The sequence below is a fragment of the Chrysemys picta genome, chromosome 1 (genome assembly GCF_011386835.1).
Source record: "Chrysemys picta bellii isolate R12L10 chromosome 1, ASM1138683v2, whole genome shotgun sequence".
NCBI classification, from domain to species: Eukaryota; Metazoa; Chordata; order Testudines; family Emydidae; genus Chrysemys; species Chrysemys picta.
Window position 1 is genome coordinate 143,051,063 of NC_088791.1, and position 21,018 is coordinate 143,072,080.

General features: G+C 51.3%; 1 protein-coding gene across 2 annotated transcripts in view; it reads right to left on the reverse strand.

Moving 5' to 3' along the window:
* CLSTN3 (calsyntenin 3) overlaps positions 1–20,560 on the reverse strand; it is a 27,049-nt gene extending 6,489 nt beyond the window's left edge. Inside the window, exons 1-17 of one of the 2 annotated variants that reach the window (XM_005312038.5) lie at positions 20,250–20,560; positions 17,525–17,647; positions 16,280–16,475; positions 14,173–14,381; positions 13,546–13,695; positions 10,302–10,487; positions 9,493–9,762; positions 8,961–9,073; positions 8,719–8,881; positions 7,160–7,216; positions 6,286–6,443; positions 5,972–6,120; positions 5,167–5,393; positions 3,677–3,847; positions 2,854–2,999; positions 2,637–2,772; positions 563–780 (exon numbers count right to left, since the gene is read on the reverse strand). In XM_005312038.5, the coding sequence (XP_005312095.2) occupies positions 563–780; positions 2,637–2,772; positions 2,854–2,999; positions 3,677–3,847; positions 5,167–5,393; positions 5,972–6,120; positions 6,286–6,443; positions 7,160–7,216; positions 8,719–8,881; positions 8,961–9,073; positions 9,493–9,762; positions 10,302–10,487; positions 13,546–13,695; positions 14,173–14,381; positions 16,280–16,475; positions 17,525–17,647; positions 20,250–20,322 (2,745 nt within the window). In that variant the 5' untranslated portion in view covers positions 20,323–20,560. The remainder of the gene's footprint in view (positions 1–562; positions 781–2,636; positions 2,773–2,853; positions 3,000–3,676; positions 3,848–5,166; positions 5,394–5,971; positions 6,121–6,285; positions 6,444–7,159; positions 7,217–8,718; positions 8,882–8,960; positions 9,074–9,492; positions 9,763–10,301; positions 10,488–13,545; positions 13,696–14,172; positions 14,382–16,279; positions 16,476–17,524; positions 17,648–20,249) is intronic. The other variant, XM_042855047.2, reaches the window with a different exon arrangement.
* Between the last annotated feature and the right edge of the window lie 458 nt (positions 20,561–21,018).

The window sequence follows — 21,018 nt, forward strand, 5'->3', positions numbered from 1 at the left end:
TCAGGGTCTGGGGCTTGCCCTGCTCCACACAGCTCCTGGAAGCAGCGGCATGTCCTCTGGCTCCGACATGTAAGGGCAGCCAGGGTCTCCACATGCTGCCCCTGCCCCAAGTGCCTTCGGGAACCACAGCCAATAGGAGCTGCAGGGGCAGCACCTGCAGATGGGGCAGAGCTGCCTGGCGGCGCCTCCGTGTAGCAGCTGGAGGAGGGGACATGCTGCTGGTTCTGGGAACTTCTTGAGGTTAGTGTTGCCTGGAGCCTGCACCCCGCCCCCTCCCATGCCCCAACACCCTGCCTCAGCCCTGATACGTCTCCTGCCATCAGAACCTCTCAGTCCCACCCTCCTGCACCCCCAACCCCTCAGCTCCACCCCAGAGCCTGCACCCCCAGCCAGAGCCCTCACCCGCTCCTGCACCCCAACCCCCAATTTTGTCTGCATTCATGGCCCACCATACAATTTCAATATCCAGATGTGGCCCTTGGGCCAAAAAGTTTGCCCACCCCTGACTTAGAGCATCAATTGCCACCTGGAAACCAACCCCACCTTCCTCCTCCCATCTCACCTCCATGGGGTTGACGATAATGGTGAGGGCTGAGTCATCCCAGAACATGTCGCTCTCCTTGCTGCTGGTTCCTGCATGGCCTCCCCCGGCAGCCCCTGGGGCCTTGTGCCCAGCCCCCCGGCGGTGCAGAGAGTGGATGCGCAGGATGCCCAGGATGACCATGAGTGCCAAGAAGCCCACACACACTATGATGATGGTGGTGGCTGCGCTGGGGACCACTGGAGGGGGAGGGATAAGGAAGTTACAAACATCTGACCTGGACAGTCTTGCCTTTAACCTGTGAGGGGCCAGGGATACTTGGGTATTGCTCTATGGCAGCCCCAGCTGCAGGAATCTGCCTCTGTTCCTCACCTGGCCGCATGCCAAGCATGTCCCATCCTCACTGCCTTTATAAGCTCTCAGTACTCTGCCCCCCCAACCGCCATGGAGTAGCTCCAGTCAGTATCGCACACTTAGGGGCAGCTTCTCTAGGCTGGCTGCACTGCTGTGAGTTTAGTGGAGGAAGGGAGGGGCAAAGGTGGCACTAAGCTGCCTCAGGTCATGCCTGTAGTGGTCTGCTTCCTGGTGCAAATTGGAGCAGCCTTGCATCAGCCGCAGGGCCGGCTCTGGCTTTTTTGCTGCCCCAGGCAAAAAAGCCTCCTGCTGCCCTCCCCTCCCCCCGGCGGGGAGCGCGGCAGGGAAGGGTGCCGAGCCTGGCCGCAGGCCCACTGTCCCCACTGCCAGAGCGCCGGGGGGAGGGCAGAGAGCCCGGCCGGGGCTCCGCTCTCTCCCCAGCGGCCAGAGCGCCGGGAGGAGGCGGAGAGCCTGACTGGGGCTCCGCTCTCCCCAGCGGCCAGAGAGCCCGGCCGGGGCTCCGCTCTCCCCAGCGGCCAGAGAGCCCGGCCGGGGCTCCGTTCTCCCCGGCGGCCAGAGCGCTGGGGGGAGGGTGGCGAGCCCGGCCAGGGCTCCGCTCTCCCCGGCGGCGAGTCAGCTGTGGCTCCGCTCTTCCCGGCGGCTGGAGCACCGCAGGGAGGGCGGTGAGCCCAGTCGCGGCCCTGCTCTCGGGCTGGAGCGCCGCACCGCGCCGCCCCCCTCCAGGTGCCACCCCAAGCACGTGCTTGGTGGGCTGGTGCCTGGAGCCGGCCCTGATGAGCCGCCCCCTATCCTGCAAGCAGCAGACTTCTAGAAGCCAGGAACCACACACACTCACTCTCCTCCAGGGGCCAGTTAAGTTGGCTCTATGGCTGCTTTGTGTTGGCAAAGTGGCACAAAGCAGCAGAGCAAACCAATGAATCCGGCCACTGCTCTGCTCCCTTCCCTGCTCTTCTCCATCACCTCTGGCAGCAAGAGCCACCACTTCCTTTGCAGCAGCCCCCTCTCTGTCTGGAGCTGCTTCCCTGTATATTTCTACCTGGTTCACTGCCTTCTAATCCCAGTTCTCCTCTTAGATCAGCTTCAGCCTGGCCTTGCTCTTTAAATTTATCTCCTGCTGCTGAGGCATCTCTGGAATTGCATTAATCAGTCCTGTGCAGAGTTTCTATGAGAAATGTAAAATGAAGCAGGGCCAGCCCATGACTCCCCCTTTCTGGAGGAGGATCACAAAGCACTATTACGTACATCAACCAACCTCATACTGACAGAGGGAACCACTGCACCAAGCATTAAAATGCAGCCACCTCTGGGCTGAGTTCTGGTAGTTGATGAATGACAGAAAGCCAAGAAGAATCTTTTAGGTGATTAAAACTAAGAAGGGAGGAATAGAGGGAGATGGCAAAACCCAGTACTGGAGGAGCCCAGGGTTTATTTCCCTGAGTCAGGTTATTGTGAGAGGAGTGACCATGAGGAGCTGTTGCTTCAGATTTACATTTCATCTGAATCACACCTCTTCCCTAGCACCACACCAGAGCCACCCCTACTCTGGGGGAGAGCACCCCCTGCTTTTCAGTCAATCACACCACTCCTTGCAGCATAGTGCTGCCTACTACTGGGGTCAGTCCTGAAATGCCAACAGGGAGTCACTGTAGGTTTCTACACAAATATGCCCCCGGGGGTAATTCTGCGTGTAGGTTGTCACCAAATCATCAGGATTGCATACTGGAGTTGCGATGGACGTTGGCCAGGCTGTGCCCAGATAGTTCTGGTGGTAGGTGATGACCTTGGTGCATGAATTGCTGGGAGCTGAGGATGTGGTTAGGATGAGCAGCCCGGTTCATATTGTGGAGGACGTTCACCTGTGGAAGAGGAAGAGAGTTAGTCTCTGGATTTAATGAGACCTGGCCTTCACACATACACAGTCATTGATGGCCTTGTACCTCAACAGTAAACTCGTTGCTGGAGTAGCGTCCATTCATCTCGGTGCAGGAAAGGCGGAATTTCCTCTCATAGAGGGCAGCGCCATGGCGGATGCGGTATGAGACCTGGCGGAGGATCTCCTCATATACTGCAATGCTCTCCACGCCTGGGGCCAGGGGCAGAGAGAGAGAGAGAGAGAGAGAGAGAGATTCAGGTGTGGGGTAAGAGAGCTCCCATTTCGAAATGATCACGGTCCACCTACATAACACTGTTGAGTCTAAAGAAAAGCTGTGCGGGAAGGACAAACCAGGCTCATACCTAAAAGGGAGCAGAGCTAGGTGTGGCTCCCTTGAGGTGTCTGCAACCTCAAAGGGCCCAGGAAATCCCTAGTGGCTGTCATTAATGCCCAGGGAAGGTAAGGAAGGGTCCAGCAGCTAGTCACGTGTCAGGTTCCAACCCTGCCTTAGGAATTGCACCTGCACACAACCAGTGGGATCCACTGCCACCCACAGGCAGCATGGAAAACATTTCTGGAATGGAGAAGTGCATACCACAGGTGGAGGGAAACAGAGTGCAACTGAATCAAAGGAAAGGAACTCAGATCCCATACTCCAGCACTGTGAGCCTGGGGTAATGCCTCCCTTTCCAGAGCTAGACCCCATCACTCAGGACGCTAAGAACCAAGAGTCCAGGGAATGGATGGACAGGACCAATCCTCCCCTGGTCTCAATCAGTGTGATGAGGCTTCTCCATCTCTAACGTCTGGTAAGCAATTCTCCTGGCTGTGACTGGCAGGAAGTGGAGGAGACAGGAACCAGAAAGTCCTGTCCGGGGAGAATCTACCTGTGATGGTGAAGTAGGCAGAGGTGTTGATGAGCTCCAGGCCCCGCTGCTGCAGGGATGCTCCATCCAGGATCAGGTATTCCCTCTCCGGGTCCAGGTCATCTCCCACCAGGGAGATCTCGCAGCCATCCAGGTTGTGGACAATCTCATCTGACATTCGTGTGTCTGTCACTAAGAGGCGTAGAGATGGGTCAAGAGATCAAAAAAAGCAAAACCAGTGCTCAAAATGGACAGCGTTTATGATACCCAGTTAATAAGAGACCTTGTCCACAACACATCTGTGCTGCACTATGCCATCATGCCAATGATGTCACTTTCTGTTGGCAGTTCTCACTGTGAGTGATATCTTCGTGTCTGTCATGTTATTTGCTGTTGGGGTTGCCACTTCCTGCTTCTAATGACATTGCTTCTGCTTGTTAAAACAATCACTTCATGTTCTAACAATGAGCCACTTTGGGGATTTTTAGTGACAGTACATCTTGCCTGGAATGGTTCTGTTGATACTGCAGTGTTACCAGCTCAGACACATGAGACTTTAAAAAAAAAAAAAAAAAGATTCCACATAATGATCTTACAAATGCTGGCATAACTCTTTTAAATATTCCCTTATTCAAAATGGCCACCATCTCTCATTACTTTCAATGGGGCTAAAGCCAACCTATCCTCAGTCAAGTCAGCCATAATTGCATGGGGAAGTGAGGGTGCCCTAGTAAAGTGGCCCCTAATCCCCATTCTTTTAACTGGAACTGAAGCCAGGCTGTCCTCAGGGAAGATGGCTGTAGCTCTAGGTAGGTTGGACAGGAAGCTAAGAGCAATGTAGGAAATGTGGGCAGCAGGAGGGAGGCTGAAGGAGAGTGGCAGGAGACTGGGGGGTGCAGGAAGGGAACCTGAAGGGGATGCAGGAGGAGGCTGAGAAGCAAGATAGCATTGTGTGGTGAAGGAGATGGGGGGGATTCAGGGGAATGTGTGGTGTTAGAGGAGATTAAGGTTGATAGGGACATGTGAGGAGCAGGAGGGAGACTAAAGAGAAGGAGAAAACTGAGGAGAGCTCAGGGAAATAGGGGGTGGCAGAGTTAAAATGTAAGGTGATAGATTCTGGAAAGGGAAAGGGATGTAAAGTGTGGGAGCAGATGGGGAGAGGAGCACAGAGTGAGTATGTAAGCAGAAAACTGGGTGGGGTAGAGGGGAACACAGGGAAAGAAAAGAAAGAGACAGGGTTATGGGAATACAGAGAACTGTTTCGAGTGACACCACATCCTATTTCTAAGCATGTCACTTCCCATTTTAAGTCTTTCCAATGACACTGTTTCCCATTTCTAAGCAAAATTCTTTTCTGTTTCTGTGTTGGTAGTGACACCACTTCCTGTAACTAAGAGACGTCATTTTCTGTTCTAGTGGCATCATTTCCAATTTCTACGTAACAACACTTCCTATTTTGTGTTCTCATTTCCTGTTTGTGAGTAAGCCCCTTTTCCATGTGCCCCACTTACCCGTGCCATGCCAGCTCTCATCCTTCTTGGCCTTCACCTGGTGAGAGATTGAGCAGGTGACCTGGAGGTCAGGGAACAGGGGGACCCCATCAGGGTTCTCAAAGTCTGATGCAGGACGAGCAAAGTGAGCATTACCACTCAGCAGGATCTGGGGGGCATCAGGTTGCAGCACCACCACGTAGCCTTCCACATCAGGGATGGAGACGCATGATTCTTCACTGAAGCATCTGACAGAGGAAGGGGACAGAGTGTTAGTACCTACACACAGACTTCTGCCAGCCTCATCCTGGAGGGGGTAACTTGCCTTTCCAGTACTGTTGGCGAGGGGTGGATCATTTTGTGACTGCCAGCTTCTAAGTGCTTCCCCACAACCTCCTGTGCTCTGCAGAGTGGTATTCTGGGAATTGCATCATTGTATTTAGAGATGGCACTGTGATGTCGTCATCACCACAAGCTCCAACCCAACATGAGGTGGGTATCCGACCAGATGCCAGTGCACAAGTGCCATTGGTGATGGCTCTATATCCATACTATATTTATACTCCCAAAATATACTGGGGCAAGTGTTCACAAACGTTGCTACTTTTTTTCAGGTTTATTCTTGTACATTTTGAGATTATCAACCCCAAATTAAAAGCCAACAAAGGGCAGTGAATTTTAACAATAGAGTCCTGGCTGACTGGTGAGCTTAGCGTGAGGTGCTACTTGTCATGAGCTACGAAGGGATACATTGTAGGATATCACTCCAGCAGATTCCCTCCAATTTGCCTGGGGGAGAGGTTCCACCTGGAGTTCCTGCACTCACTTGACAGTGGTGGTGAGCTTGAGCGGCCGGACTCCAGGCGTGGCAAAGCGCAGTGAGTTCATGTAAACCACATGCTGGATTGCGTGGTTGAAGGTTTCCACATCATCACCCTCCAGTGTGAGCAGGGACTGTGAGGGATTAACATGAACCTGTGGGGGAAAAGGAAAGAATGGACTGAAGAATCCCGGGTGGATGCTTTGATTTTAGACTAAGAGATGTAGAAGAGGAGTACAGGGAGATTCCTGGGGTGTGGCAGGAGACAGGGATGAAGGGGAGAGTGGTGGAGGTTCATGCAAGCTGGGGAGGGGGCATACCTTCATCCCTTTGCCAAGGCTGTCAAAGTCACTGTAGTCAAGCCCCTCACGGCAGGCGTAGAGGCACTCAATCACCTCCCGGCTCTCCAGGCTGCCGGGGCGCATGGTGAAGCCAGCCAGGTAACCATGGAAGTAGTGGTGAATCAGCAGAGGGTCTCCTAAGGGGAACACAGGAGGAGGAGGAGGATGTGAGAGACAGAGACAGTGTGGGGGGTGGGGGGAAGCAAGAGAGAGAGAGGCAACAGAGATGAAGAGAAGGAAAGTGAGAGTGTGAGGGAGACAGGAATGGGGGAGGTAGAGAGAGACAAAGATGAGCGTGGCATGGGGAAAGACAAAGACAACAAGAAGGAGGGGTTAAGGGAAGGGGGAGAAAGTGTCTGGGAAACCCAGATAGAAGGAAAGACACTAAGGCAGATAAGGGTGGAGAGAGTGAGAGAAGTGTCTGCCAAGACACAGCCCTTGATAGAGATGGTTTCCCCCACCCAGTCTTGTTTTGCTCACTGTGGTTCCATGAGAGCATAAAGAAGGTCAAATTCCCACTAGATAATTTAGGGTGAGGTTGCATTTTCTGTGTCCCCTGCTCTTCATTTCCCCCACTGTCCTCAGTGACCAGCTTCAATGATCAGGAGTGGGGATTATTTTACTTGTCTCCCACAGGATAGACATATTGAGTCTCCCCCAAATAGGCTCCACTGATCCCTGCACCAGTCCTCTCACGCTCCACAGAAATCAATATGCTGCCAAATAACAAGAGTTTTCCTCCCAGAAAAGATGGGGTGGGGGAGGGAGCTGTATGGAACAAACGCCATGCGAGAAGCGGATGAAAGTCATGCGTGGTGAAGAAGGGGGCAATCCTCCTCACTCCAGTCCATACCTTGCGTAGGATCTGTGAAGTTCTCGTTCCCTCTGATTTTCTCTTTGTTTTTTTCCTCTGCAAGAGGAAAACATTCAGATCATTGACTAAGCATCAGCCTTTGGGAGCAGGTGGGTTACAAGGTCAGGAAAAGACGAGAAAGCTGTGTCAGCCAGGGAGGAGGGAGACACCTGGCTGGCACACACTGCTCAGAACTAGGCCCTTCAATCGCAAAGGCCTCACGTTGCAGAGCAGGGAGGGGACAGTCGGATGGCTGACAGATGTGGAGGTGAATGTATGGAATTTTTTCTGCCTCCAAACAATATTGACTTTATGAACTTAATAAATTGATGTTTCTTATTGATCTTAGCCAGTTCTCACAGGCCACTTAGCTTTTCCATTTGAAAGCTAGATAATTCCAGGGGGAACTCACAGGACAGCTGAACAATTTTTGTGGCTTACACATGGCAAGAGGGTGCTGTGCTATAATAGGATCTCTGACCAAGAGGAGGTATGACCGCAAGAGGGGCTCAGTCCTACTGGGAGCTTCTGCTGTGGAGAAGATAGACAGCAGCTACATTTAGTTGTTTGTAGTCCTGAGGGTTCTGAGCAGAGGGACTGGAATATACCTTGCAGGGAAACAGGGAACTGGGGAAAGGAGCCTTTCATCTCCAGGGCGTTTGGCTCCAATCTGACCCCAAGTCTGTAGTGGCCTACAGAATCTTTTCCTGTCTGACACCATTCACAGCCCTCTCACCCTGCCTCCCATTTGGAATGAGCTGCGGTATCTCAGTTCAATTCCTAATGATATAGGAACCCTCATCAGTGAAACCAGCATCACTCTTGGCACTGAGTGGCCTCTTTGTTGGAAGCCTTAGCAGAGGCCAAGAACTGAATGACTACAGAGACTGAACTCCTCTCTGACCCTAGAGGGGATCCATTTGCAGGTGCAGTTATCCACAGGGACATAGGCACCAACTTTCTCCGGCGCCGGTGGGTGCTTGCGCCCCCCATCTCCCGCTCCAACTCCACCCCGCCCCTGCCCCATCCCGCCCCCATTCCAACCCTTCCCCAAAGTCCCTGCCCCAACTCTGCCCCCTCCCTGCCCCTATTGGACCCCTTCCCCAAATCCCCGCCCCAGCCCCACCTCTTCCCTGAGCGTGCTGCGTTCCCCCTCCTCCCTCCCAGAACTTGCCCTGGCGTGCTCAGGGGACGAAGCGGAGGCAGAGTGGAGGCGGAGGTGAGCTGGGGCAGGGGGGGAGGGGAGCTGCCAGTGGGTGCAGAGCACCCACCAATTTTTCCCCGTGGGTGCTCCAGCCCTGGAGCACCCACAGAGTCAGCGCCTATGCACAGGGATGCTACCTGTACTGCCATTGCCCACTGAGTTGCACCAAGATACTGTTGGGTTGGTCCATTGGGGGGCACCACACTGGTTTTGGTGCTGAGAATGCCTCTTGAGCTGGCCATAGTGCTCTCATTCCATTGGCCACTGCTTGGCATTAGGTAGAACATCTTCTGGACCCTTCTGCCTCCTCTCCAGTCCATCCCTTCATCAGGGCAGTGTTGGGGGCGGCACTCACCAACCCAGCAGGCTCCGATCATGAGGGAAAGTTCCCGCCTTGGGGGATGGATGAGGCCATTGTCATGGATGAGCGCGGGGTCGTAGGACACACCATCCACATAGAGCGTGACGGTGGGGAACTCCAGGTTGAGGGCATAATGGTGCCATTCATCATCACAGACCTGTAACAGGCAGAAGGAGAGATCAGCAAGCGGAGGAAGGGAGAAAGAGAGAGACAGAGAAAGCCAGATCCTTCCTCACCTGCTCCAGCTTCCACAGAAATTTGACAGGTCTCGCACTCTCCAGCAAAGGCCAATATAGGAAAGCAATTCGGCAGCCATGCACAGCCAGGGAGTAGTGAGAGTAGCCATCCTCTGCAGAGAGGGAGAGGGGGCATAGAGGGAGATGAAAGATCGAAGAAAGTTCCACAAAGCACTATCCTGGGACCCTTAGAGAGCTGGGTTAGCCTGAGCAACTGGGCTGAGATCCCACCCACTCATCACACAGGACATGAGCCTTGCACTCAGAGTAGTGCAGAAGAAACCATTCCACTCCCCTCTCCCTTGCAACATGGTCAGGGTATCTCTCCTGGGGATGGCTGCTCCCAGAACTTACAATGGAGCCCCGCCTGGCTGGGGAAGGGGGCAGGGAGAGAATCCCACCATGATGGAATGGTCCATTCTAGTCTGGAGCTAGGAAGAGATTCCTATTTGGAAGGAGAGTCTATTCTGATGGGTTCATGGTGGGGAGTATCAGTCTCACAGAAAGAGGGTCTATCTCCAGGGTGTCTCACCACTCTGCACCGTACTGCAGATCACGGTCTCCTCCTCCTTCTTGCCCTTCCCAGGCACCACAGCATGTTTCATCCACAGTGACAGGGTGAAGTGGTCACTGAGCCCCTCATGAGCACCCATCCCACTGCCCACAGGCACCTGGGCCACCTGGCTGCCATTGAACCAGTAGATGAGGCTGCTGTCCTGGCTGTAATGCACTGAGAGCCGTGCCGTCCAGTTGGCAAGGGGGCTGGGCACAGGCAGCAGGTCAACCTCACCTGAGGCAGCACCTACCGAAGGAAGGACGGAGATAGAGACAGACGTCAAGACAGAGACCGACTCACAGGGATGGGGAGCAGAAGGGGCTGGGTGGAGTATGACATGGGGATGGGAAGGTGCAGTGGGTCTCTGAGGATGCAGAGAGGTTCCTGGCAGTTCCCCTCAGGACAGTGGGAGATATCAGGAGAAGGACAGGGAGAGCTGCCTATGGCTCCTTTGGTGGAAAGAATGCAGGAATTTTTCCAGTGGCTCCCCTCAGTGCTGAGGGATGGGTCCATGACTCCACGCAAGGCAGGGGCTGCAGGAAGGTGTAAGGGGTCCCCTCCCCTCGGTGTGTGGGTAGTGTCTCATGACCCCTCTCAGTGCTGGGGGTGGGCCAGGTATTCCCCGGGCTCTACTTGGTGCAGGAGTTGGAAGGGCTGCATCCCTTTGGCTCCCCTTGGTGTGGGGGATGTCACTGTGGCTCCCCATGCAGAGGGGTGAAGGAGGGTAATCCTCCTCCCCCTGCCCACCACTCCCTGGCTCCGCTTGGGGAAGGAGGAATGCACACCGCACAGTTTGCGCAGCGACTTCTCCGAGTAGTTGTCACGGTCACATCCCTTGGCCACGTGGTTTGTCTGCAGCTCCACTGTAGCTTGGATGTTCCACAGCGGCTCATCGCATGTCTCCAGGTGGATGCTGGGAAACAGTGCCAGACTACCTGCACCTGGCGTGTACTCAATCCGCTTATTCCAGCCTATCGGAGGAGAGAGAGAGAGAGAGAGGGGAGTTAGGGCCCTGCCCTGAGGCTTTCCCAGGTCAGGGCAGCTGACACAGACCCTCCACTTCTACTGATTTTCCCTGAAATGACAGATTTTTGGCCCTTTCCACATTGAAAAATTAACCCATCCAGTGGGGTCAGCACAGGGGGAGATTTCATAGGAGACTAGAGTGTGGGTTTTGTGTGTTTATAGCCCTGGTACTGACAGAGACCCTTGGATTTTTGACATCTCTCAGCACGATTTTCAGAGGTGCTGAATCCCCCCCAGCTCCTACTGACTTCAGCTGGACCTGTGTGTGCTCAGCACTTCTGAAAGGCCCAAATTGTCTCAAATTGAGGCACCCAAAATCAGTGGTCACTTAAATACAGTATTCATAATAAACACACATAAAAACTACATTAAGGTTGCAAAGCCAAGCGCTCACAAGTTAGGATATGCCAGAAATTCTGCCTCCTTGTGCACATGCATTATGGCACAATCTTAAGTGACATGATCACATACTGCTCCACAGGACCCATTTCATTCAGTGCACAGTACAGAGGGGGCTCTTTAAATAAGCAGCTATTCAATACTTTCTTTGCTCCCTGTAATTTAATATCTGCCCCCAAATATCTGTAATTTACTGCACACTATTCAAACCCTGCTCTGAAGGCAGAATTAATTTTCGCATGGACTTTACTATGACATTCATCACTACAGTATCTGAACACTTCACAAGCATCAATGAATTTATTTTCACAACACCCCTGTGAAACAAGGGGATGGTATTATCCCCATTTTACAGCTGGGTGACTGAGGCAGAGAGAGATTAAGGGCAAAAGTGAGCACTCATTTTGGGTGCCCAATTTGAAACACCCAGGATCTTATTTTTCAGAGAACTTAGCATTATATAGAAATTTATATGTTCAGAGCACAGTTCCCATTAACTTTAGTTGCAGCTGTGAGTACTCAGCACTTCTGCAAATCAGACCCAGGGTCTCAAGTCAGACCCCCCAAAAAACAAGGAACACACAATTAGTGACCACCTGTGAAAAGACTGTTTAGCAAAGCTTTTGAAACGGTCTCCCACAGTATTATTGCCAGCAAGTTAAAAAAGTATGGATTGGATAAGATGGATAGAAAGCTGGCTAGATCATTGGGCTCAACAGGTAGTGATCAACAGCTCAATGTCTAGTTGGCAGCCAGTATCAAGCGTAGTGCCCCAGTTTTGTTCGACAGCTTCATTAATGATCTGGATGATGAGATGGATTGCACCCTCAACAAGTTCGCAGATGACACTAAGCTGAGGGGAGAGGTACATATGCTGGAGGGTAGGGATAGGGTCCTCAGTGACCTAGACAAATCGGAGGATTGGGCCAAAAGAAATCTGATGAGGTTCAATGAGGACAAGTGCAGAGACCTGCACTTAGGTCGTAAGAATCCTGTGCACTGCTACAGGCTGGGGACTGATTGGCTAAGCGGCAATTCTGCAGAAAAGGATCTGGGGATTACTATGGACGAGAAACTGGATATGAGTCAGTAATGTGCCCTTGTTGCCAAGAAGGCTAACGGCATATTGGGCTGCATTAGTAGGAGCGTTGCCAGCAGATCGAGGGACGTAATTATTCCCCTCTGTTTAGTACTGGTGAGGCCACATCTGGAGTACTGCGTCCAGTTTTGAGCCCCCCACTACAGAAAGGATGTAGACACATTGGAGAGAGTCCAGCGGAAGGCAACAAAAATGATTAGGGGGCTGGGGCACATGACTTATGAGGAGAGGCTGAGGGAACTGGGCTTATTAATCTGCAGAAGAGAAGAGAGAGATTTGATAGCAGCCTTCAACTACCTGAATGGGGGGTTCCAAAGGGGATGGAGCTTGGCTGTTCTCAATGGTGGCAGATGACAGAACAAGAAGCAATGGTTTCAAGTTGCAGTGGGGGAGGTCTAGGTTGGATATTAGGAACAATTATTTCACTAGGAGGATGGTGAAGCACACTGGAATGGGTTACCTAGGGAGGTGGTGGAATCTCCATCCTTAGAGGTTTTTAAGGCCTGACTTGACAAAGCCCTGGCTGGGATGATTTAGTTGGTGTTGGTCCTGCTTTGAGCAGGGGGTTGGACTGGATGACGTCTGAGGTCTCTTCCAACCCTAATCTTCTATGATTCTATTAAGTCATTTGCCCAGTATCACATAGGCATTTTGTGGCAGAGGCAGGGATAGAATCTAATTCTTCAGGGCAGCCTTAACCATCCTTTCTCTTCCTGCAACTCCCTGCTTCCTTCAGTACATGCCTTCCAATTTCTGCAACAAATGAGGCAAGGATCCTACAGACAACAGCCCCCTTCCCTATACAACCCTGATTTATCTCAGAGCATGGTCCATTCTGTGTTCTGAATGAGGCAGCGGTTCTGTAGGGGAAAAAAAGTACGTGATCACACAATTACAGACTATTCTAATGCATATATACAAGGCAACTGAATTAAAGTTGCAAAAGCAACCTTAACACTGTCAATTCCTAACTTTTGAATGAGACTTTGCAGACAATGTTCTTTTAACATCGTTTTTATGTAATTTCCGAGATTTAAAAAAAAAGAAAACTGAATAGACAAAAATTCCATCTTGTGGAATTATATTGACACCCTCATGATTCCTCAGCAGGATTGGAAACTTTAGATCCAACACAAGGACCCTTGCCACTTGGGCTAACGAAGTAACTGAGAGCAATAGTAGGTTGTTATCCTCTGTGTGGACCAGCGGTAGAGGAGGGTGGGACACTCTGCCAGTGGGTTTCACAGATATTTGCTGACAGCTGAGGAATGGTGAGACTCTGAGATCTTGGATTCCGTTCCAGGCTCTGGAGGAGAGGGTTTGGGGAGACGAGGGAAGGGTGAAAGGGGAAGGTATAAAGGAAGTATTAGGGTATGAGAAGGAAGGGGATAGGGTGACCGAGTAGGATTATGGTGGGATGGGTGGGGTAGCTGGGCCATGATGGGAGGGGCTAGCAGTGAGAAGGAGGTCATGGTAAGAGCTGAGTGGGAGAGGAGGCTTCATACCCTGCCAGCTGGGTTTGCAAGTGGGCTTCACTTGGATCTCCACTTCAGCATCATCAGATGCCCGCTTCTTGCCACAATCGTAGGCTGTGACTGTGAACTTGTATAGGTGCTCTCCACTGTATTGCAGCTTCTCTGTGTTCTCAATGTTCCCTGGTAGAGAGAGACACAGGGATTAGGGGAGCAGAAAGACTGAGACAGACAGAGAGAGAATGAAAGAAAGACAAGAGTCAAGAGACAGGAAAAGAGAAAAAGGGAGAGGAAGACAGAGTGAGAAGGAAAGAGAAATGTACATTTAGCAGAGCATTGCTCTGTTTTCCCACTCACAATGCATAAGGAGAGTCTCATTCTAAAATAAGGTTTATTGTTGATTCATCACAATAACAAACGAGGCAGAATCAAAAAGTTAAGTCCTCATGCAATGTCATTTTGTGTTGCTCTGTAATATGCTGAAACACTTCTGAACACAAAAGGGCTGCTGTCTCTTCTCCAAGGCAGATGGCTGAGGAATGCAAGGAAAGCTAAAAGGATCACACAGCACACATACATGGAGGAATGGACCAGGCAGAGATGGCAGGGGGCACATGGAGTGAACTGTGGTCTCAGAGGTATACGGAGGCAGGTTCTCACCATCATTGTCAATCAGGAAGGGGATGTTGGGGGTGAGAATCTCATAGTAGCAAATCTGGCTGTACTGGGGGGAGCAGTCTCCATCAATGGCCTCCACCCGCAGGATGCGGTCATAGAGTTTCCCCTCGGTCACTGCCACACGGTATAACTTCTCCACAAAGACCGGAGCAAACTCATTCACGTCATTCACCCGCACGTGCACGGTGGCCCTGATGGAGACAGAGATGAATAAGCAGCTGGTTGACGAGGCAGTGATAGAGGAAGCAAGAGACCAGGTTAGGGAATGAAACCTAGGTCTTCTGCAAGACAGACCAAGGCACTGATCCCTAGTGGATACCAGCCTCATCCCAGCCCTCAAAGAATTAAAGTCCAGGACAGAGAATGAGATTTGGGTCCCCACACAGCAGCACTGACCTCTAGGGGGCTCTGGGCCAGCCTCTCTCATGAGAGACAGACTGGGATGGAAATTGGCTGAAACTATAGATAAGAACAGAATTGTCAGACACATAGATTAACACAATTTGTTGGGGAAGAGTCAACACAGCTTTTGTAAAGGGAAATCATGCCTCACCAATCTATTAGAATTCTTTGAGGAGGTCAACAAACATGTGGACAAGGGTGATTCAGTGGATACAATGCACTTGGACTTTCAGAAAGTCTTTAACTAGGTCCCTCACCAAAGGCTCTTAAGCAAAGTAAGTTGTCATGGGATAAGAGGGAAGGTCCTTTCATGGATCAATAACTGGTTAAAAGACAGGAAACAAAGGGTAGGAATAAAGGGTCAGTTTTCACAGTGGAGAGAGGTAAGTAGCAGCATCCCCCAAGGATTTGTAATGGGACCAGTGCTATTCAACATATTCATAAATTATCTGGAAAAGGGGTGAAGAGTGAGCTGGCAAAATGATGGGGTCTAAATTAACACTCAAGAAAGAGATCTTGGATGCATTGTGGATAGTTCTCTGAAAACATTCGCTCAATGTGCAGCAGCAGTCAAAAAAGCTAACAAAATGTTAGGAACCATTAGGAAAGGGGTAGATAATAAGACAGAAAATATCATAATGCCTCTATATAAATCCATGGTACGCCCACATCTTGAGTAATGTGTGCAGTTCTGGTCACCCCATCTCAAAAGATATATTAGAATTGGGAAAAGTGCAGAAAAGGGCACCAAAAATTATTAGGGGTATGGAACAGTTTCCATACGAGGAGAGATTAAAGTAACTGGAACTATTCAGCTTGGAAAAGAGATGAATAAAGGGGGATATGATAAAGATCTATAAAATCCTGAATGGTGTTGATAAAGTGATTAAGGAAGTATTATTTGCTCCTTCACATAATGCAAGAATCAGGGGTCACTCAATGAAATTAATAGGCAGCAGGTTTAAAACTAACACAAGAGAGTACTTCTTCATACAATGTGCAGTCAATCTGTGGATCTCGTTGCCAGGGGATGTTGTTAAGGCTAAAACTATAATGGAGTTCAAAAAAGAATTAGATAAGTTCATAGAGGATAGGTCCATCAATGGCTATTAGCCAAGATGGTCATGGATGCAACCCCATGCTCTGGGTATCCCTAAAGCTCTGACTGCCAGAAGCTGGGACTGGATGACAAGGGATGGATCACTTGATAAATTTGCCCTGTTTTGTTCATTCCCTCTGCAGCATCTAGCACCGGCCACTGTCGGAAGACAGGTCCTGGGCCTAGATGGACCATTCATCTGACCCTGTATGGCCATTCTTATGTTCTTAGTAATGGACCCTGGGGTTCCTGCCTATACAGCAGCACAAAGCACTGACCCCTAGGACACAGCTCTCAGACATCTCTCATTTCAAAGGTGTCACTCATTTTAGCCCCATAGTTACTGACAGTCCACACACACTTGGTTTCCCCTCATTTTTAATATTGGAAATGATTGACATAAAAAATGCAGACTGGTGAACTGGAGGCTCTAGAAAGAGTTCTTCGCACTGGAGGAAAGAATCCCACAGCAATTTGTGTCCCCGCCCCGCTCATATTGGATCTCTGTGACACACTGAATGCCCCATTTGGGCTTTGGCAGGTTAAGAGGTAGGCTCCAGCCACCACAGCCACCCACTCCTGCCTCACTTGTGGGATTTCTTGGTGTTGGTCCCATCAGGTCCCTCTCCACAGTCGTATGCTTGGATGGTGAAGGTGTGCTCCTTGTGCGCTTCGCAGTCCATCGGCTCCTTGGCTCGGATCAGCCCCTCACCCGTGGCCTTGTCCAGGATCACAGCTTCAAAGGGCACCCCTGCCCCATGGATCCGAAAGCCGCAGATCTCACCTGGTGCCCCCCAGAGCAGGGGAGGAGAGGGGGAGAGACAGAAAGGGAAAGAGGAACAGGCCAATGAGGACAGCAGGGAGTTGCCTTCCCCTGCCACCCAGTCCTTGCCCATCCACACCACTCCTCACCATCTCTCTGCAACTTGTCCCTCTTCCAAACTTGTCAGCTTGGAAAAGAGATGACTAAGGGGGAGTATGATAGAGGTCTATAAAATCTTGACTGGTGTGGAGAAAGTAAATAAGGAAGTGTTATTTACTCCTTCTCATAACACAAGAACTAGGGGTCACCAAATGAAATTAACAGCAGCAAGTTTAAAACAAACAAAAGGAAGGTTTTTTTCATACAACGCACAGTCTGTGGAACTCTTTGCTAGAGGATGTTGTGAAGGCCAAGACTATAACAGGATTCAAAAAAGAATGAGAAGTTCATGGAGCATAGGTCCATCAATGGCTATAAGCCAAGATGTGCTGGGATGGTGTCCCTAGCCTCTGTTTGCCAGAAGCTGGGAATGGCGACAGGCGATGGATCACTTGATGATTACCTGTTCTGTTCATTCCCTCTGGGACATCTGGCATTGTCCATTATCGGAAGACAGAATACTAGGCTAGATGGCCCTTTCGGCTGACCCAGTATGGCCGTTCTTATGTTCCCTGTCCCCCCCCCACTTCCCCTCCCACCATTTCAACGTGTGAACACCCTCTTTCCTTTCTTCCTCACCCATTCCCTTCTCACGCTCCCATCTTTATCTCCCTGGGTGTGGATTCATGCTTATCTCCTGGCTTCTTTATGCCAGCTCTGGCACCCATTACCAGGGTAGATCATCCTCTGCAGAAGCCCCCAGTGCAGGGCATTCCTAGAGGAAGCAGGAGCTTTGACCAGGGTGTTCCTGGCTTTAAGAAAGGCTCCCAGGACCACTGGCAACTGGTGCATGTTAGGGCAGCCAGAGGTGTTGTAAAGCAATCAGTCTCTGTGCTGAGCGACAATCCAATCCTCTCTCTCTTTCTGGTTCTGTCCTCCCCATCTCTCCTCCAACCCTGTTACCCAGGTACCTGCATAGCGCAGTGGTGCATCCTTGTCCAGAGCAAATAGCGGTGGGTTGAGCAGGACTGTGTTATCATTCTCCATGACGATGCCCTGGTATTCAGCCTCAATCCAGGGTTTGTGCTTGTTTGCTGAGGGGGTTTGGGGGTACAGGAATGGGAGGACATGAATGAGTTAGACACAATTATAGAGCTAATGGCCCCCCAGATGCAGGCTGGGGGCACCACGCTCAACCCTGAAATAAAGGAGGCCCCAAGTAGACTGATAAGGGGCAGGGAAGGATAGTCCCTCTCTATGTGGCTCTGGAGAACTTCCACTGAGAATACTGTGCTCTGTCCTGGGGCCCTCATTCCTAGGAGGGATCTCAGACAAGAACCACAGCAACTCTCCAGAGGCTGGAGGAGTCAAGTTCTGAGGAGAGATTCAATTAACTAAATCCCACCCTGCCCCCGGCTTAATAAAGTCACTATTAGAGGACAGAGCCACCCTTAGGGTCTCCATAGGGAATATTCCCAAGGAGCAACCTGACCACTTCTGCCCCACCCCTTTATGGGGCCAGGGTTTGAAGGGCTCCAGAATAGCTATTCTGTGCTGCTCTCTCCATACATATGTCCCATTTCCTGAGTCCCTTTCTCCTTCATCCCTGGCTCCATGGCATGTCCCATATTCCCTTGGCCCCTCCTTGTTGCCCAGAGTGCTAATCTCGTTGGCTGGAGCCTGGCCAGACTCAGCTCCGAGACAGCAGCCGGCAGGAGGCTCTGAAAAATGTCAGAGGCCCAGAAATAGCAAATTAATCTTTATCACACAAGCTCCGGGGCAGGGAAAGAGAGAAAGGAGGAGGAAGGGAGTGAGAGGGAGAAGGAAAATCATTACAAATGAACACCGCCTCTCCACTATCCAATCCCTGCTGAATGGGTCTTGGGGATTATAGTGCAATGGCCTAGTTTCAACCCCCATCTCCCAGCTAATCCTACCCCATCCAGGGAGACAAGGATACAGTCACACCCAAACAATGCTCTGACCACACAGCATGGTCTCAGAGAGGTTGGGGAAAAGGATATGCCACTCTGCCCTATCACCTTAAGGGCACCATTTCTAATATAGGGGTCCTTTCCTGCAGCAGAGCTCTGCCTTGCACCATGTTGGGGCATTGGGATCAGTACTGACTCAGAGTGACCCCTATAAGAGTCAGCCACTAATTTCCACAGATCAGAATTGAGGTGCCTTGGCAGAACTGTGAGTAGAGAGTCCAGGACTCAGGCAGCAAGCGGGGCTCCAGATCAGCACTAAGATGCATCAAAAGGGGACATCCAGTCTGCGTAGCAGGAAAGGCTGTGAGTTAGGATTTATATCTCACCATACTGATTAATGCAGCATTATGCTGAAATCCAGAGAAACAATCATTGTCCCTTTATTCTCATCAGTATGCAACTGGGACCCCCTTCTGTGTGCAATTCCACACCTCCCCATACCCTCCCACAGAAAAGCCCCCATCCCGTTCCACTCTGAGCCAGGTTCTGGTTTATAAACAGGTACACCCTGTTGCTGGGGCAACAAGCTGATGGTAGAGGGATAAATCTTGACTGCATCCTTCCGTCAATTGGAAGGCACCAGGATGATTTCTTGGGAGGGAAGTCTCCAGGAATCATAGGAAGGTTTGGGGGCAGAGGAAGGCTCTTGCCACCTTCAAGAAGATCCCATGGGAGGTAAAGACACTTGTTAGAGGTGGATGCATGCTTTGGACGGTACAGTTCACAGGGAAAATGGAGGACACATAGCCCAAGGGGGCTCTGATTCATGATTGCGCCCCTAGGTGCTACTGCAGTACAAATAATAATAATAAGGGGGTTACCCCCTCCAAAACCGATACACACACAGCTCTGCACCCAGTAACCAGAACCAGCTCTGCATCTTCCAATGGGGAGCGATGGGGTCTAGAACTCCCCATTCCTAGGCATCCCTTCTGCCCCCTTGTATGCCACTCTGCCCTATTAAGTTATTCTTATTTTTTCTCTCTCCTCATCTGTGCCTACAGCCATAGGTCTCGTACCCTCTCTCTCTGTATGTCTTTTTGGACAACATCTGTGCTCAGAATGTATGAGTTATAGGGTTGGTTTCCCCATATTTAGCACAAAAAATACTCTCACTCTTATATGCAACGCCCATAGGTTACATATTTCCATGTAAGTTAATCATATAGACAGATGCTGGAGAAACAAATCTAGGATCAAAGGATGGAGATAGAGATATGTTGTGTGGTGCTGGATAGCTCAATTATTTTACATGTTATATTTCAACAGACAGAAACAAAAGGCAAGGTACATTCAACCAGAGAGCTGAAATAAAGGAAGGATATGTGGGGAGAGAAAGAATTGAAGAACTAAACTCGGAGGAAGGAAGAACTAGGCGACCTGAGAGCGTGAGAAAGAGCTGGAAAGAGCTAGGGAGACAGAGAGGGAAAGTAGGTAACAGAACTAGAGTGACAATGTGAGCAGGAACCGGAGGAATGAACAGAGAGAACCAGGGATCCTGCAGAGCGCCCAGCACCAAGCTGAGAGCTGGAGACACTGCCACGCCAGGAGATGGATCAGATGAGCTGATCGCAGCTGCGTGTCATCTCTTGACATGACTGGAAAGCAGATGGCTCCCGACCGCTGCGTTCCAGCCCACAATCCGGAGGGACCCCACCTCCCTGGGGGGCTCCCACCTGGCCCTGGGGGGGCTCCCACTCACCTTTGTTGCAGAAACTGCCGAGGAGCAAGGCACATAGGAAGAAGAGGGAGGCGAGGGGCCGCGGGCAGCCCATCCTGGAAGTCGGCTCCCACCTGCTCCGGGGTGATGTGCAGCCGCCCCTCCGCGCTCTCACTCCTCTCAAGCTTCCGTGGGGCGGAGGGCCGGACGCCGAACCGCAGAGCTCGGAACAGATGGCTGGCTAGATTCGCAGCTCCTCGGAGCGCGGAGGGATGGAGCGAGCTCGCACTTCTCAGCTCCCTGCCCCAGCCCAGCCCCTCTACTGCAGCATGATGTCAGCAGAGCCCAGAACTGATTGATGGGCGCCAGCAGCCAATGCGATGGGCGCGGGAGCCAGGTGCTGCAGGGGGGGAAGGGACCAATGATGGGGAGGCGAGGCACAGGGGTGGGAGCCAATCTTTTCCTCCTCGCTGCAAGCTCGAGGAGGCTGGGGGAGCAGTGCCTGGGAGTGAGGGGCAGAGGTGCTGGAATTAGGGGTGCTGTCGCACACCCCCTGGCTTGAAGCGGTTTCCATCCTATACAGAGTTACAGTTTGGTTCAATGGCTCTCAGCACCCCCACTACACAAATTGTTCCAGAGCCCCTGGTAGTGCGGTGCGGGGGCTGGATTGAAATAACAGGGGTGCTGCCGGGTAGTGCTGAGAGGCAGTGGTAGAGCTTCAGTGAGCTGTGTGTGAAGGGTGGGGGGCACCTGCGCTGGGAGGGGCCGCAATAGTGGGGCGGCAGCGAGTATGGGTGCCTTGCCATCCACT